The sequence below is a fragment of the Pangasianodon hypophthalmus genome, chromosome 25 (genome assembly GCF_027358585.1).
Source record: "Pangasianodon hypophthalmus isolate fPanHyp1 chromosome 25, fPanHyp1.pri, whole genome shotgun sequence".
In the NCBI taxonomy this organism is placed as follows: Eukaryota; Metazoa; Chordata; class Actinopteri; order Siluriformes; family Pangasiidae; genus Pangasianodon; species Pangasianodon hypophthalmus.
In genome coordinates this window covers 19257933-19274371 of record NC_069734.1, presented here as the reverse complement: position 1 = coordinate 19274371, position 16439 = coordinate 19257933, and the positions used below count along the sequence as shown (strand labels likewise).

At 41.0% G+C, this 16439-nt stretch overlaps 1 protein-coding gene across 3 annotated transcripts in view; it reads left to right on the top strand.

The window, feature by feature from the left end:
- LOC113524274 (low-density lipoprotein receptor-related protein 1B) overlaps window positions 1–16439 on the top strand; it is a 192050-nt gene that overhangs the window by 115691 nt on the left and 59920 nt on the right. For all 3 annotated transcript variants that reach the window (XR_008300987.1, XM_053229489.1, XM_053229490.1), the window contains exons 42-46: window positions 5582–5771; window positions 9975–10179; window positions 11534–11738; window positions 13558–13683; window positions 14847–14975. Coding sequence is in view for 2 of the 3 variants with exons in the window: in XM_053229489.1 (XP_053085464.1) it covers window positions 5582–5771; window positions 9975–10179; window positions 11534–11738; window positions 13558–13683; window positions 14847–14975 (855 nt within the window). In the remaining variant the exon portion in view is untranslated. The remainder of the gene's footprint in view (window positions 1–5581; window positions 5772–9974; window positions 10180–11533; window positions 11739–13557; window positions 13684–14846; window positions 14976–16439) is intronic.

Sequence of the window (16439 nt, the reverse complement as noted above, 5' to 3'; positions counted from 1 at the left end):
TCGTGCCGTGTCTCGTGCCGTGTCTGATGCAGTGTCTCATGCCGTGTCTGATGCAGTGTCTCGTGCTGTGTCTCGTGCCGTGTCTCGTGCCGTGTCTGATGCCGTGTCTGATGCCGTGTCTGATGCCGTGTCTCATGCCGCAGTGTGAACTACGCTATAAGTGTTCTTTGGCTGTCTCTGGTACAGAATGCATTAATGTTCTATGTGGAGTGTTTAGCTATCAGAAAGAACTCGATTTCTTACAGTGTATGATGGTAAAGTAAACTATTTTGATGTCACATGATCACGTATGTATTTCACTGATTAAGTCTTTAGCCCCGCCCTTGTCGACTCTGTCACCTGTCACTCAGTAAAATCAGGACACGCCTACTTTTATGCAAAAACGGTTTGACTTCTTTTTTAATTAATATTTTGGGGTTTTTTTTCTCCGTCATTGTAAAGTGTTAGAGCTATGAGCACTAACCCCGCCCCTCGTTCTAACCAATCAGGACTTTCTAAATCAGTAACAGTTCATTGTAATGCATTAGCAGTCCTGAGTGTGTTATTACCCTTCATCTGTCACTAATCTATTTATTTACATCTGTAAAGATGATGGAGTTCAGGCGTGAGATGAGAGTTGAAGCGTCTTCGTGACTGAATGTCTGAACAGATGATCAGCTGAATCGTGTGTGTGTGTGTGTGTGTGTGTGTGAGAGAGAGAGAGAGAGAGAGAGAGAGAGATGCATCGCACCATAAAAGCTGTCAGGATTACAGCTCATCTCTGTTAATCAATAGCTAATTAACGCTCCTCGCCAGCTGCAGCTCGCTGATTTACTGCTGTATCTGTCAAACGCTCACACCTGGCCCTCTACCTTATAGCATAATTACGGCTGTGTCCCAAACCGCACACTGTGCACACTCTGCACTCTCTACCTCACTACCTAGTAGCTGTCTGGAATCAAATGCAAGCTTTTTACGCTAAATGGAAGTGACGGATCGCTCACACACACACACACACACACACACACACACACACGCACACACACACTGCTCATAAAGCAATACGCAGCAGTACATGATTTTAATTCACAACAATCTTATGTTTAATCACAATAATCTTATTAAAACTTCCAAAGAGGCTTTAATCATCTCTCGCTCTCTTTATGAACTCTCTCTCTCCAATTTGCGTTAACGACTTATATTCCATATTATCTGCCATGTTTGACCCTCGCCCATCTGTTATTGACTCCGGATCATGTTCACAAAGATAAGTGCTAATTACTGCGGTATTAGAAAACAGTTATCAGTCGATCTACCTAAAAACCTGTAGCTAATTAAGCTCAGGAGCTCCGTGGCTAATTCACCTCTGGCCAGCGTTATACAGTATAAATCCCTGTTTAGTCCACGTTTTAATTTCTAAATTCATAATGACATGGCCTCAGACAAATGCCGTTGAGAGGCTATCACACATGACTCACGCTACAGGCTAGTGTCTAATGAAATTTAGAGTAACGCTGGAATCGGCTGTTGTACGAGTCGACATCGTACACTCATCCAGCGTGCAGTCTAGCAGCTCGTGTTTAACGGCTTTTCAGCTGCGTTCCATACAGCAGGTGTGTTTCCTGAAGAGAGAATATCATTAACCAGGATTGCCAGGTTTCTGCAATATGTCCTGCTCCAACTACATCTCCAAAGACCTGAAGCTAAGCCAAAAATTCAGTGCTGGAAAAAAGGGCAATGTTTTTTTCTTCTCCTCCTCAGTTTTTGTGTAGGGAAACGAGGTCACCGTGGTACGCAGATATTATCCACTCCTTATTCCCCCTTTACCTCTCCCAATCATTACAGTATATCTTACACACACACACACAGTCTGCACTTACACTCTTGTTTGTGGAAATTTTATCAATTTTATTCTGATTATTTGCTATGAATCAAGCTTTCGCTAGCTGCAGAATAATTTTTAAACCAGCTCAATTTGCAGTAAAAAGCGTGACCATGGCAACCGTGTCATTACCTGTCCTGTCCTGTCCTGTCGTGTCTGCTCCTCCCCTCAGCATGGGGCAGCGTGATTCCTGCCCAGTGGGCCTCTGCTGTTAATGTTTGTTGCAGTTCCCATTCTGAGCACTAGGTTTATATCATAACTCTGTGGAGGTAAACGAGGCAGTGAGCGCGCTGCACCACGATTACGCAACATCCAGAAAGGCGAGCAAATCACCACATCAGAGAGAAAGAGTATTTCAGTGTAATTTGAAATGTATGGAGTTGTGAGGACTTTATGAAGATGAACATTTGTTGAACAGCTGATTTATAAATAGAAATGTAATGGGGCTCTGCATCACCTGAGGTGAAAGTGTGACGCAACTTTGATCTTCTCACAAAGCTTCCTCAAGCATGCTGAGTCAAACCACGCAGGTTTCAAAGCTTCACTTTGCTGCTCAAAAGATTTAAGGATTTTTTTTAGAACTGTAGTTTTGGATCTCTGAGCATCTCTTCCTTCAGACAGTCTCTCAGGTTTGTGTGTGAAATATTTCAGTTTTCTCTCTGGCTTTTTCTTCATGCAGGTATAATCACGCTGAGAAAAACAACAAAGCCTCTCGATTAACACTTGCTGTCTAACACTTCCTCTGAGCTCCAACACTTTATTCATGTGGTTTGAGTTAAATTCTCAGAAAGTCCTCAATTACAGAAAGTCATAATTCAGGAAAACGCTCTAAAATAATTCTTAGTATTTCACTGTGCTTCCGTCAGACTAACGTGGCTTTCCTAAAAATGGTACCTAAATTAACTGAATATTTCGGGCTAAACGAATACGACGGAACCATCAGGACTGGAAATGAATCACCTGATTATAATCCAATGATCTCTGTGAACGAGCTGTTACTATGGAAACGATAATGTATTAGAAGGAGAGCATTAATAGAAAGCTGTGATTTGCAGCTGCACTACTGTCAGAGCTGCTGTTATAGAGAAGTAATCAACACCTTCTGACCAATCAGAGTCCAGAATTCAACAGCGCTGCGGTGTAAGGTGCGTGTGTGTGTGTGTGTGTGTGTGTGTGTGTGTGTGTGTGTGTGTGTGAGCAGTCAGGTTATTAGTGTACAGTGATGTATTTTATTCACAGCTGATTGCTTTAGGACTGCAGGGAAAGCACAGAGATGAAATGAAATTACAGCAGTGTTGCACTAATCCATCACCCACTGGACTATTGGTTATTGTAGGGAATAAAAAGTGTGCTTTTCTCACTGCGCTGCTGTTCATTTAATCCACTTCTTCTGACAGTGCTGACTGCACGAAGCGTCTCCTTTCAGCCGGCTTTAATCAGGCTGCGAGAGTGTCAGACAGCCCAGTGGACACACAGGCTATAATAACCCCGGTCCAGCCTGACTGTAATGGGATCCTACAGCGCGTTCAGCCTCTCTGTGTTCTAATGCCGAGAAGATCAATGTTTATTGGACAGCAGGCTTTAAAAATGTCGTTTTGGGTCTCACCCGGATTCATAGCTTTAATAGGAGTCAATGAGAGCATCGCAAAACACTTCTCCACAGAAATAAAACCCGTCGCCAAAACACTGCCGTATTTTTGTCTTGTTCAGACGGCCAGATTCTCTGAGGGTCGGATTCAGTCAGCAGCTTAAGTCCAAAATTTACATCAGAGTTTAACGTGAGGAAAGTTGCTGGTCTTCAGAGTCGAGTTACGCAGATGATTAAGTGGATCTTCTGAGCTCCACATTCAGATTATTAAAATCACCTGGGTGAATTTTTTTAGTAGAAGCATCCATCTAGACCACTGCCTTTAAACACAAACACTCAGGGATAGAAACTGCTGCCTGAAGAAGGAAACATAAAAGCAAGAGACAATTTAAAGATAAATAAAAAGACTAATATGATGATACATGAATGAGAAGATGGCGAGTGTCTCATATATCACCAATATATTACTGCACGAATAGTTGTAGTTGTAATTCTCACATGAATCACTGGTTTAATTGAACAAAATGGCTTCCACTCTAATTATTCACATAGAATAGCACTTGATCCAGCGCAGACTGTTATTTTACATTTATTTTTTATCTCATGCTCCAACGGTTACTCGAGCGTAACTTGCTGAAGCCACGAGACACTAAATCGAGGTCATAAAATCGTAATGTGTGTGCAGGATGTAGGAGATTTTATTATGCTTTTAATTTGCTCTTTACTGAGACACGCCCCTGTTTTATCCAAACTCCGCCCCACGTGTGTAACTCACAAAACTCCTGAATAGCGCTTCAGTAGTCAGTAGTTCCATCTCTGAGCTCTGAGTACTGATGTGTGTCATTTCAGGATTAAATCCTCAACTCTGAATAGGACCCAAGGTGCTAATTCTCTCTCTCTGCAAGGTCTGTGAGAGAGAGAGAGAGAGAGAGAGAGAGGCAGAGAAAAGAAAGAAAGAAGGAGAACAGAAGAGAGTCAGAGATCAGATTGTGTCACTGTAATGCCTCTATACGGGGAACATCTGTCTCACTTAGTGACTGAGACAGGAGATGAATGATGGGCAGAATTAGTGTAATGTCTCTCTCTCTCTCTCTCTCTCTTTCTCTCTCTCTCTCACACTCACACACACACACACACACACAGTTACTAAGTGTACTGTGTGTTATTAAATGTTCCGATCACAATTTTCTACAACCTTTATTATCATTTATGGTGCAATTGTAAATGTTCTTCTGTTGTCTCTCTGGAAGAACCTATAAAGGTTATATGTAGAACGCTTAAGGAACCCTTAAAGAACATGGTTTCTAGGAGTGTGTGTGTGTGTGTGTGTGTGTTCGTTCACTGAGTAAGTGAATTATTTCTCGCTATTTTCTTCTTAATTCGTAGACCCTGGCAGGAGTTTAACAGAAAGCTGTCAGAGCTTTTTAGAGGGTTTTTAAGAGGTTGTTTGATTAAATAAAGGTTTCTCGGCTTCCTCAAAGGGCTTTACAGTCGGCTGTAGCGCTCCACATAGAGTATTTAAATGTTCTCTCAGAGGGCCAGCTGGAGAACCCTCAAGGGTTCCACGTTTGCCTGAGTGTGCAGTGTTCTCACAATAGCTCCATGCTGAAATTAGTTTTATATCTACTCTATATCCGCTCTTGATGTAGCAGTCGCTACCCCCTCTCCACTTACACGCCCTGAGAGAGGGTTATAACTGTGTAATACACCTTCACAAACAAAAACAAAAGCTGAGCAGAATTAAGGGTTTAGAGTTCCAGTGTGGTGTTAAAACTCTGCATTTAAAGCTAGTGGTTATAACAGTATAATAAGGAGTTTATTATTATTTCATTAACAGTTTGCATTTAGTGGGCTAAATAGATCTAAATATGTAATTAAATGTTCAAATGCAATGTGCTTTAAAGTGGGAGAATAATTAATGGTAATAACTGTGTAATGACATCTTTATTACCAGCTAGAATCACTTGATTCTGTTCATAGCACATTGTGGTAATTGTTAGAAGCATTTAGAATTATGTAGTAAAGTGTTTATTATCATGTAATTAGAGTAGCAGTGCTGTTAATGCGTATAAGAGTGTAATAACGTGTGTATTAATGTGTAATAAAGCTGTGACGCTGTGCATTTTGTTCAGACGTGGGCTCAGTGGAGGGTTTGGCGTATCACCGTGGTTGGGACGTGTTGTACTGGACGAGCTCCACTGCATCTACGATCACGCGACACTCACTGGACCAGAACCGAGCCGGAGCCTGGAACCGAGACACGGTGGTGCAGATGGACAGAGACGATCATCCTCACGACCTCGCGCTGGACGAGTGTCAGAAGTCAGTTCATACTTTATTAACCTTATTCATATTCATTTCTTATTTATACAGCTGTTGTATTAAAGCAACATCACACTCGAAACTGTGGTGATGTACTGAATATCAGCACAACTCTGATGACCTGTGATGACCTGTGATGACCTGTGATTACCTGTGATGACCTGTGATGACCTGTGATGACCTGTGATTACCTGTGATTACCTGTGATGACCTGTGATGACCTGTGATGACCCATGGCCTTATTATCTGTGCTGCTATTCAGTATAACACACTCCTGCTCGTGCGATTTTGCTTAAATACTGTGTGGTTTGTGCATCAGTTCCTCTGTTGTAGTTTTATTCAGTCAAACACATTCATGCAGATTATTTAGCTGAAACCGAAAGCAAGCTGACCACGCGGCTTGTTTTTTTAAAAAAACGCAGTCGATGATGAAAACAGAGTGTTTAAAGACGAGGAGACGAGTTTATTCTCCCTGCCGCAAAATCAAAATGGACGTCTCTCATCTGTGAAGTGAAGCTTCTCCACAAAACTAAACGTATCCGATTAAACTGGTCTTATTTATAGCTCCAAACTAATCGTTAATGATTAAACATTAAAAGATTACTGTTATCTCTCATGTTAGTCGCTTTCCAGATCTTTCTACGTGAGACATTTTATGCAGCTGGACAAACAAATTTTAGTAAGGTGTACAAAAGGAGGAAAAGATAAATAAATAAATAAATAAATAATCAATGCTTTGCTTCTTATTGAACGCTAATCAACTGGTTTTTTTTGTTTTTTGTTTTTTTTTGCATCACTTGCCCCTCCCACTTTGTCTCCTGTCCCTGGGAAATGAACCACTGCGTAAAGTTTGGAGAAGGGATTCAGCTTCATTTACACATGGAGATATGAGAGAAACACAATTTCTCACTCTTTCATTACCTTCATTTCTTTTACAAGTTAATATTAAAAATATTTTGTGTGCTAATATTTTGAACCGTTACTGTGAGTCACATTCAGACGAGCCACGTTTAAATTAATAGCGTACGTGTTATTTTAGTCTCTCTCACTCTCCTGACACGCTGCACTAGCGTAGAAATTATACGACAAAAAAAATTTTAAAAAATCTCGTCCATCTCTCGCCCCTAAACACACTGGTGCTGTGTCTCAGATCTCATACTTACGCACTATTCTAGCGTTTTACTGAGAGATTCCTCCAGTGTTGGAATTTTAATCTCCTCTCATGTCGCCTTCAAACCTTCTGAAAGCCGTTTCGTGTAGATCAGTGAATAGTTTTGAGTGTAAGGTCAGAGATTAGATTTGAGACGCAGCTCATGACAACAATCACGATGACAGCAGGACTTTTTAAGGGAGACAAAGCTCTCGTCAGTGTGTTTAACGTCACTTTCCGTCGTCTCGTGAACGGCACTTTTAAATCTTCCGGATGTTTAGAAGATACACGGCGAGCGTGTGAATAATAACACTGGTCACGTTACCGCTGCTGCTGCACGCGCACGCAAAATCACGTGTCAGGTACAAACCTCTGTGTCGCATCGGTCCGTATCTCACCACCTCAGCGTGGATTATTTTCCTGTAACAGCACAACACTTTCCACTAGACTGGTAAATCAGTGTGAGGAGAATTCCTCTGGTTTTTAGCCACTTACCTTAAACATACATGCCATACTGACATCATAACATGTTCAGCTGCTGGGTTCGAGTCAGTACAGCTTTACATAAGCGCACGGTGATTTTTGGGTGAAGTGTGTGTGTGTGTGTATGTGTATGTGTGTGTGTGTGTGTGTGTGTGTGTGTGTGTGTGTGTGTGTTTTAAAACCTCACTGAACTCCTTTGAGACCAAGAATAGCAGTGAGTGAGTTTATTTTAGCTGCTGTAGGATTTCCAGCTTCATCCCTTCGACACGTGTGACACGTTTCGCTGTGAATCTCCCACAAACCCGACTCGTCTCCTCGTACATCATCCTCAGCTAATGACACTTTCCCCCACCTGCGTCTTTCTCTGTAAGATCCGAAATCGCACGTCTGCTGAAAATTCCCGGCGGCTCGTTCGGAGTTCCGACTGTTCTGAGAGGTCAATTAGGAGAGAAGCAGCGTGCGTTAATTAGACGCCATAACACATACGCAGCGCTCATTTCTCTGTGCTTTATACACATCTGAAATTCAGAACGCTGTGACGGGGTGAGAGCGCACACACGCGCACACACACACACACACACACACACACACACGTAATTAAAGCATATTTTACATTGCAATTCCGAATGCTTTCATCTCGTTGCTGATTAGTCTGACTTTATTAATGCTGTAATCTCTCTGATTTCCGAGTCCAGTGAGTTTACTATCCCAGGAATTTAGTGCAATTAGCAAACAAATAATTAGCTAAATGGAGACTCAAACTCGTAGCTTTGAAAAGACAGTGTTTCTCTAACTTGAGAGGATTTATACACTGAAGCTTTTCCGTGTTTTATTCGTATTTTTAAAGCATGTTAGCAGCATTAGGGCTGCGTTCGCGCGTCACATTTCGCTGTGTCACTCTGCAGGGGCGTTAACAGGGTGCTGCTTTGTGTGCTGTTAGCTTATTAGCCACATATTGCATTGTCATTCTGTGACGGCGTTAACGAGGCTACGTCTGCTAGGAGCTACGGAGTGTGTTACCTGTGTTAGCTTATTAGCATAGCAGCCCTTAGACAGCGCTGTCAAATTCGAGACTGCTGAAAATCACAAGCAATGATCTCACCCTCTCTCTCTCTCTCTCTCTCTCTCTCTCTCTCTCTCTCACACACACCCACACACACACACACGCACACACACACGCATCGCTAACACACACCTGTTTTCAGGGGTAAAGTGAGATGATGATGCGATAGAAGACTGTTTTAACTACAAATGTTTTTCTGTGCATTTTATAGAAAATCAGAATAAATGAATAAATCCATGTGCAGTGATGATGTGTGGAAAAAATACTGTCTATATTTACATAAATTTACATAGTAATTATTTGATTCTTATATATTAATTGTATGAATAATATTTGGATAATATAATGCATTATATATGTAATATAATATATAGCGGATAAATGTAATTTATATTTACAGTATGTCAATGTGCAGATATCGTGTTATTTGAATTTTATTTATTTCTTTGTAAAATAATATTTTCTGTGACTGATTTTCATACAGTTTAAGCTTTGTTTAAAATTTCTTACACACTCGTCAGGGTTAAATTAAATTAGAACAAACAGAAGTCTTTAGTTTGGGGAGAATTTCACTCCGTAAATCTTTGCATCATTTTAATCTTTCTTTTACTTTTTTTAATAAAAAATATCCAGAAGTATGAAGCAGGAAATTTACTCTAAATGCATTATTAAGTAATTTATTTAATTTAATGCAGAGTTTTTATTAATTTACGTCAAAATAATTGGTTTGAGAGAATATTTACTGTACAAGGACCACTGAGGTTTAATTATTTTAGTTTTTAATTTTGTTTGAAAAGTGTTTTTGTAAAAATAAGTAAGGCTGATTTAAGGTTGGTAATAAACTAATAAGACATGAGTTTACTAATTAAAGATGAATGATTATTTAGTTATGAATAATTACTGCATCATCTTCAAAGTATATTTTATATAAAGTATTAATGTTTAAGCGTCAGGTTGAAAAGGTGTAAAGTGTAAACTTTACAACAAGGTTCGTCATTTACTGAGTTTATTTACAGAGCTCTGAGCTGCTGCGTGCAGCGTGCAGTGCGCGGCGTGCGGTGTGCGGTGTGCAGTGTGCAGCGTGCGGTGTGCAGCGTAAAACAAAAAAAGAAAAAAGCTTGGCTAATTAATTTTCTCTTTGGACAGGTAAAGATATTTCTGTAGAAAGAAAACAATAGAAGGAATGCTGAACTGTGGTTGTTGCCAGTGTTCAAGTGTTTGGTCAAGGCGAGGATAATGATGGAATATAAATACTACATTAAAATGAAGGACGTGGAGATTTAAGAGTAGATGGGACTTTAAAGCTGTTTTATTCTCTCTAAGTTATGGAGAAATAACTTTTGTAAATGGATTTGGATAAAGAAGTGAAGATAATGTAAAGTACTTGTATGAAAGAAAAATGGTTTTAATAAAGTATTGTTAAAAATCAGATCTCTCTCTCTCTCTCTCTCTCTCTCTCTCTCTCTCTGTCTCTCTCTCTCTCTCTCTCCCCCCATCTGTCTCTCAGTCTGATGTTCTGGACTAACTGGAGTGAGAGGAAGGCGAGTATCGTGAGGTCGTCGGTGTGGGGTCGGAGTGTGCGGCTGATCGTCAGTGAGGGACTGGTGACTCCGAGCGCTCTGACACTCGACCCTCGAGCGGAGAAACTCTACTTCTCTGACAGCAGCGTGGGTTCTGTGGAGAGATGTGAATACGACGGTTCTCTCAGACACGTGAGTGTAAAACACCTCTGTGTGTGTGTGTGTGTGTGTGTGTGTCTGTGAGAGAGAGATTTGACGCACTATAGACACACACCACCGTTCCAAAGCCCAAGGCCACTTCACACTTCACACAGAGTAATCACACACAGCTGCTGTTCGTTTCTTTAGATTAGCTGTTAGCGTGATGCTAAGCGTCGTGTCGTAGCTCCAGTGCAAAGTGACACCAGGTCCAGAAGCCACTGAACACACTAGAGCTGTGTTTCAGTCCACATCCTTATCTTATCTATACTTATCTATGCTTCTTATCTATAGAGTTTATATACTGTTTATAGACTGGTGCTGCTAATCATAATCAGACATTCTGCATCAACGTAGTTTAACCTCGACCGCTGCGCTGCTTCAGGATGAACGATATGTGATAAATAATTTACCTCTGTGTTTTAACATATTGAGCGTAGCCTGATTTTACGTTCATGTGTTATCACGCTCGTGAAGCATCTCCTCTGCACACACAGTAAACGCGCAAGCTTTATTTTTTGTGAGACTGGGTTGTTTTTGTGGTAATATTGCGTGCGCGTGTGTGTGTGTGTGTGTGTGTGTGTGTGTGTGTGTGTGTGTGTGTGCGTGCGCGTGTGTGTATGTGTATGTGTAAGTTATTTTGGGGTTTATTGAAGTGTCTTGTAGACGTCAGTGTCCATTTTCAGGATCTGTTTTATTCATTCCACATATTTACACCAGGGAGGTGTTTCTGAATACATGATCCAAAAGTGCAAAAATGCCATGTTTTATAGAAGTATAAATAAATAAACACACACACACACACACACACACACAGTGTAGGACTTCCGTGTGTCTGTCACTTCATCACTTTTTTAAAAAAAAAAAAAATTCTCTTCTTTCTTTTTTTTTGATTCTTTATTTTCAGCAGTTAAACTTCTCCATTACTGCGAGAGTGTTTTCACACACACACACACACACACACACACACACACACACACACAAGCCTCAGAGTTTTCCCAGGACACCTAAATAAAGGCACTTTGCATTCCATCACTGTTTTTCTATCTCAGGTGTGAAGGCAGAGATTTGATACAGTTTTAAAAGTCACAGGCTGTTTTGGAAAAGAAAAAAAATCATTTTAGTATTTTATAATTTTTTACATATTTAAGAAACTTGAGACTGATCAACTCTCTGGGAGCTTATTCCTTATTATTTCTTCTTATTATCTCGTTATGTTTAACGGTTTTAATGTCATGGGCCAGGAGTTTCTCTTTTATCCCTCTGAGTTCGATGCAGCTTCTTCTCTTCTCTTCTTGCTGTTATTTCCTCTCTGTCTCCTGCTGCTTTGTGTGTTTTATTGGTTCAGGTGGTGATAAAGGCGAGCTCCGGCTCCGGCTCCGGCTCCGGCTCCGGCTTGGTGCTGTACAGAGACTTCCTGTTCTGGTTGGATTGGGAACGCCGGGCCGTGATGCGTGCCGATAAACTCACAGGAGACAACATCACCGTCATCAGAGACCAGATTTCCCAGCAGCCCGCGGGCATCGCCGCTGTGGCTAACGACACACACCGCTGTGAGTTACACACACACACACACACACACGCACACGCACACACACACACACACACTCTTAACTGCTCCTGTCAGTGAAATATTGAATGAGTTAAGCAGTTAATCAGAGTTATATCCGATAAATTAATCCATTGTACTTATAGTCATTACATTCAGCACAGGTCTCATCCCATAATACTCAGAGGAGGTGCACGTGCCCTCAGTTGCCATGGTGATTGATTTGGCTTTCTAGTGAGTCTGCATAATGAGTGTGTGTGTGTGTGTGTGTGTGTGTGCGCATGTGTGTGTTTTCAGCCTTGGCTCGTTGCTCTATTCACTGCTCTGCTGTGTGCCAAATACAGGTCACACACACACACACACACACACACACACACACAGAAAATGAAGGGCGTCCCAGGGTGGTCAGTGGGGCTGGTGTGTGTGGGTGTGTGTGTGTTTGAGAGAGAGAGACAAATGACATGTAAAAATGAATGTATGTTTTTATTGTAATTATTTTTAATCTCATTTATGCTGAATTTATTTAGTTAGATATTTTATTTATTTTAGTCATCCATTCATTCATTTATTTATGGATTTTTATTTATTTGTTTGTTTATTTGTTTATATTCATATTCTGATCATGGGTATTTTTGTCTGAAGCATGACATTATTATTATTATTATTATTATTATTATTATTATTATTATTATTATTATTGTGGGTGTTGCTGTAATGTTTCCTAAATGCAGTCTATACTTGTGTATATAACTATATAACTATTTTCCGTGTGTCTGAGATTCTGATCTCATCTGATCTCAAAAACGAGTGTTTATTTGTAGGATTTATATGGAATTATCTTTATAATAAAAACTGCAGATGTTAAGGTGATCTGTATGAAACAGTTTTTCTTCAGTAGCTTCTGCCTTCATATGAGTAATGAGAAGGACTAGACTTGGGGGCGGAGTCATCCCTGTCTGTCTGTGTGTGTTTTTATACAAGCTCTGTGATTGGCTGAGACGCATCCATTAATGATGTCTGTAGTTGAGTTATGTGAAAGAGAGAGAGAGAGAGAGACAGAGGGGGGAATAAAGAAAGAAAGTGGGGGATAAAAGAAAGACGGTGTAGCAGTTTCGAGGGCTCGGTGCTCAGGGAACCGGCCGACCCCGGGTCAACAAGCTCGGCAGTTTATTTATTCTTCTTTTAGCTCCAGCTGCAGCGCTGTGACAAAAAGAAACAGTTAGAGTCAGAAACAGAAACTCTGCAGCCTCTCAACTTCCTCACTGATCTCCTCATCTCACACACACACACACACACACAGAGAGAGAGAGAGAGAGAGAGAGACAACAAAAGAGACAGAGAGAACGAAAGAAAGTGAGGGAGAGACCGACAAATAGAGAGAGAGACAGAAAGACAGAGGGGAGAGAGAGAAGGATAAACAGAGAAAGACAGTGTTTTCCATATTAATGATCTCATTCCCAAACGTTCTCACTGCAGACTGTCACTAAACCACACCCACACCTGCTGCAGAAAGAAAACGAAAACGTGCCAAAGACAAGGAGGGGAAAGTGAGAAGAGAAAGAAAGACAATCAGATAGATAGATAGATAGATAGATAGATAGATAGATGTGAAATCAGCTCTGTTTCACACACCACTGTTCTGTACAATATCCTCTACATGATGACATCATCAACAGTGCACCGGCCAATCACACGCCATCATGTAGAGACCTGAACACACATTCCTCATTATTCTTCCCAACACTGTTTCCTGTTTCCTTCATTATTCTCATTCCGTGTGTGTGTGTGTGTGTGTGTGTGTGTGTGTGTGTGTGTGTGTACAGGTGAGCTGTCTCTGTGTAATGTGAATAATGGAGGCTGCAGTGACCTTTGCCTTCTGACCCCGAACGCCACCGTGACCTGCGCATGTCGAGGAGAGAGAAAACTACTCCATGATAACAGATGTGTATGTAAGTCCTCTGTCTCTCTCTGTCTATCTGTCCGTCTCTCTCCATCTGTCTGTCTCTCTCTACCTCTCTCCGTTTCTGCCCTTTCCCTTACAACAATAATTACTGTAATAATAATACTGTCTGTGTACAGTGTGTGTGTGTGTGTGTGTGTGTGTGTGTGCGTGTGTGTGCGTGTGTGTGTGTGTGTGTGTGAGAGAGAGAAACAGTAAACACACAGACAGAAATCACTCACACAGACGGGTTTTTATGATTTCTGAATCTAATCATCATTAGAGAATTATTAGGTATGTTTTGAAACAGTTATTTTATAATGCAGTGTAAATGTTTGGAATTAAAACTTGTATAAAGTTGGAAAAAGAAGGAAGAAAAGAAGAGAAGTTGTTTTCACAATTTTTGAAATGCATTTGTTGCAGTATGAAAGTTTCATATTCTCCCTGCAAGATAATGAGGAACGAAAAAAAAGAAAGATGGGAAAAGAAATAATTCAGAGATGTAAGAAAGAAAGAAAGAAAGATGCTGCGTGATGGACAGAATGAAGATGTATGATTGAAAGAAGGAAAGAAAAAAATTGAAAGAAAAAATAAATGTGTGATTTGAAAGGAAGAAGGCAAGAAAAAATGAGAGAAATGTATGCTTTCTTTCTTTCTAGTATAAAGAAAGAAAAAGTAAATATGACTGAATGAACAAATGGTGATGTATGATGAAAGGAAAGAAAGAAAGAGGGATGTAAGCCTGGTGGTTGTTTCTCTTCTCAGTGTGTGGTGTTGAACTCACACTGATATAAACACTGACTGGTTTATTTATATATCTCACTGTTCTCTCTCTCTCTCTCTCTCTCTCTCTCAGTGAGGCTGTGGTGTTGAAACTGTGTGAAGAACATGCTGCTGGCTCACTATAAATATAATAGCTGTGTGTGTGTGAGTGTGTGTGAGTGTGTGTGAGTGTGTGTGAGTGTGTGTGAGTGTGTGTGAGTGTGTGTGAGTGTGTGTGAGTGTGTGTGTGTGTGTGTGTGTGTGTGTGTGAACAGGCGAATGTTAAATCAGCAAGTTGATGGTTTACAGCTCAGTTGTTTAATAAGTGTTTATTACACGTGTTATAGACGCTGTGCTACACACTACACCTCCATGTTCCCGTGTCAGTAACGTTATCATCTCTCCCCTCAGTGCTGAACTCCTCCTGTAACACACACTCCGAGTTTCAGTGCGCTAACGGAGAGTGTATCGACTACGAGCTGGCGTGTGACGGCTTCGCTCACTGCAAGGACAAATCTGATGAGAAGAGACAGTACTGCGGTGAGAGAGAGAGAGAGAGAGAGAGAGAGACAGAGAGAGACTCTATTACTGTTTAAACTGTTCTTAATACACTTTATCCCACAGCGCTCTTCAGTTCTTCATTCTGATTGGTCAGAAGGTGATCACATGTTTATATTAACACACGTTCTAATACATTATCGTTTCCATAGTAACAGCTCATTCACAGGGACGTGTACAGCGATCGCTCCACTAATAATAAACAGAGTAAAAATAGTTGTATGGTGAAGTTTTCTTAAAGTAAGGAGACGTTTATGTAACATGTATGGAAGGAGTCTCCAGTGTCAGCGCTCTGTAACACTCAGAAGGTAAAGCCGTAACTTTAAGTTTTCCCACATCTTCAGGACAGAGGAGTTTACGCTTTTACGGTTTCTCTGCGTTTTTTGTGTCTTATTAATTTCATGAAAGAGTAAAGAGAGGGGCTGGTGGGGGAACGAGTGTTTATAGCTGCTATAGCGATTTCACAGATGCTCCTATCTCAGGAAACCTCGGAGGTGAGAGCTACACGCAGGAGATTTTAATAATCTGAATGTGGAGCTCAGAAAATCCACTGAAGCAGCCGCGTAACCCGACTCTGAATACCAGCAACTTTCCTCACGGACACACTGACGTAACTGTTTTACTCCACAACGACACTGAGCCAGAGATCCATCAAAAATAATTAATAATTTGATACAATAATAATAAAGCCCATTATTTATATCATATGGATATGATGATAGATTATAGCGCTGTTAGTTAAAACTGTTGTATATTTTAAATTCTGTATTTCATGAGAGATTTTCTTCCTCCTGTCATTTTTATACCTGCAGTGTTTCAAATTCACAAAAAAAGTTCAACCTGCTTACAGTCAAACACACTAACGTGAGAGCGATCGTAAATAACACGAACACGGGTGGATGTGGATGTAATCTGCACAGTTCCACTTCCCCCCACTTCCCCCCCACTTCCCCCCACTTCCTCCCTCCAATTCCCCCACTTCCTCCCCCACTTCCTCCCACTTCCTCCCACTTCCTCCCACTTCCTCCCACTTCCTCCCACCACTTCCCCCCACTTACCCCCCACTTCCCCCCACTTACCCCCCACTTGCCGCCACTTTCCTCCCCACTTCCTCCTGCTCTCTCAGATGTATAAAGCATGTGGAAAAGCGGCATGGACACCCTTCTGCTTTTAGTGCTCTCTGTTCTTTACATCTTCCACTCTCCCGTCTGCTTTAGCTGCATTAGTCATTGTGCTTTGACATTTGTGAAACAGACGCTATACACAGCGGCTCTGAGGGCTTTAAAACTAGACGCTGTTGTGTCTGAAAAGTTTTTATTCCTGTCCAAGTTGAATTGAGCTGAAACCCGAAGCTTTCAGGAGGATTACAGCAGACACCTGACACGAAGAAATGTGATGTATGGAGGATTAAAGACACTTCACCTTTACCTGTGATTGCGTAATAAT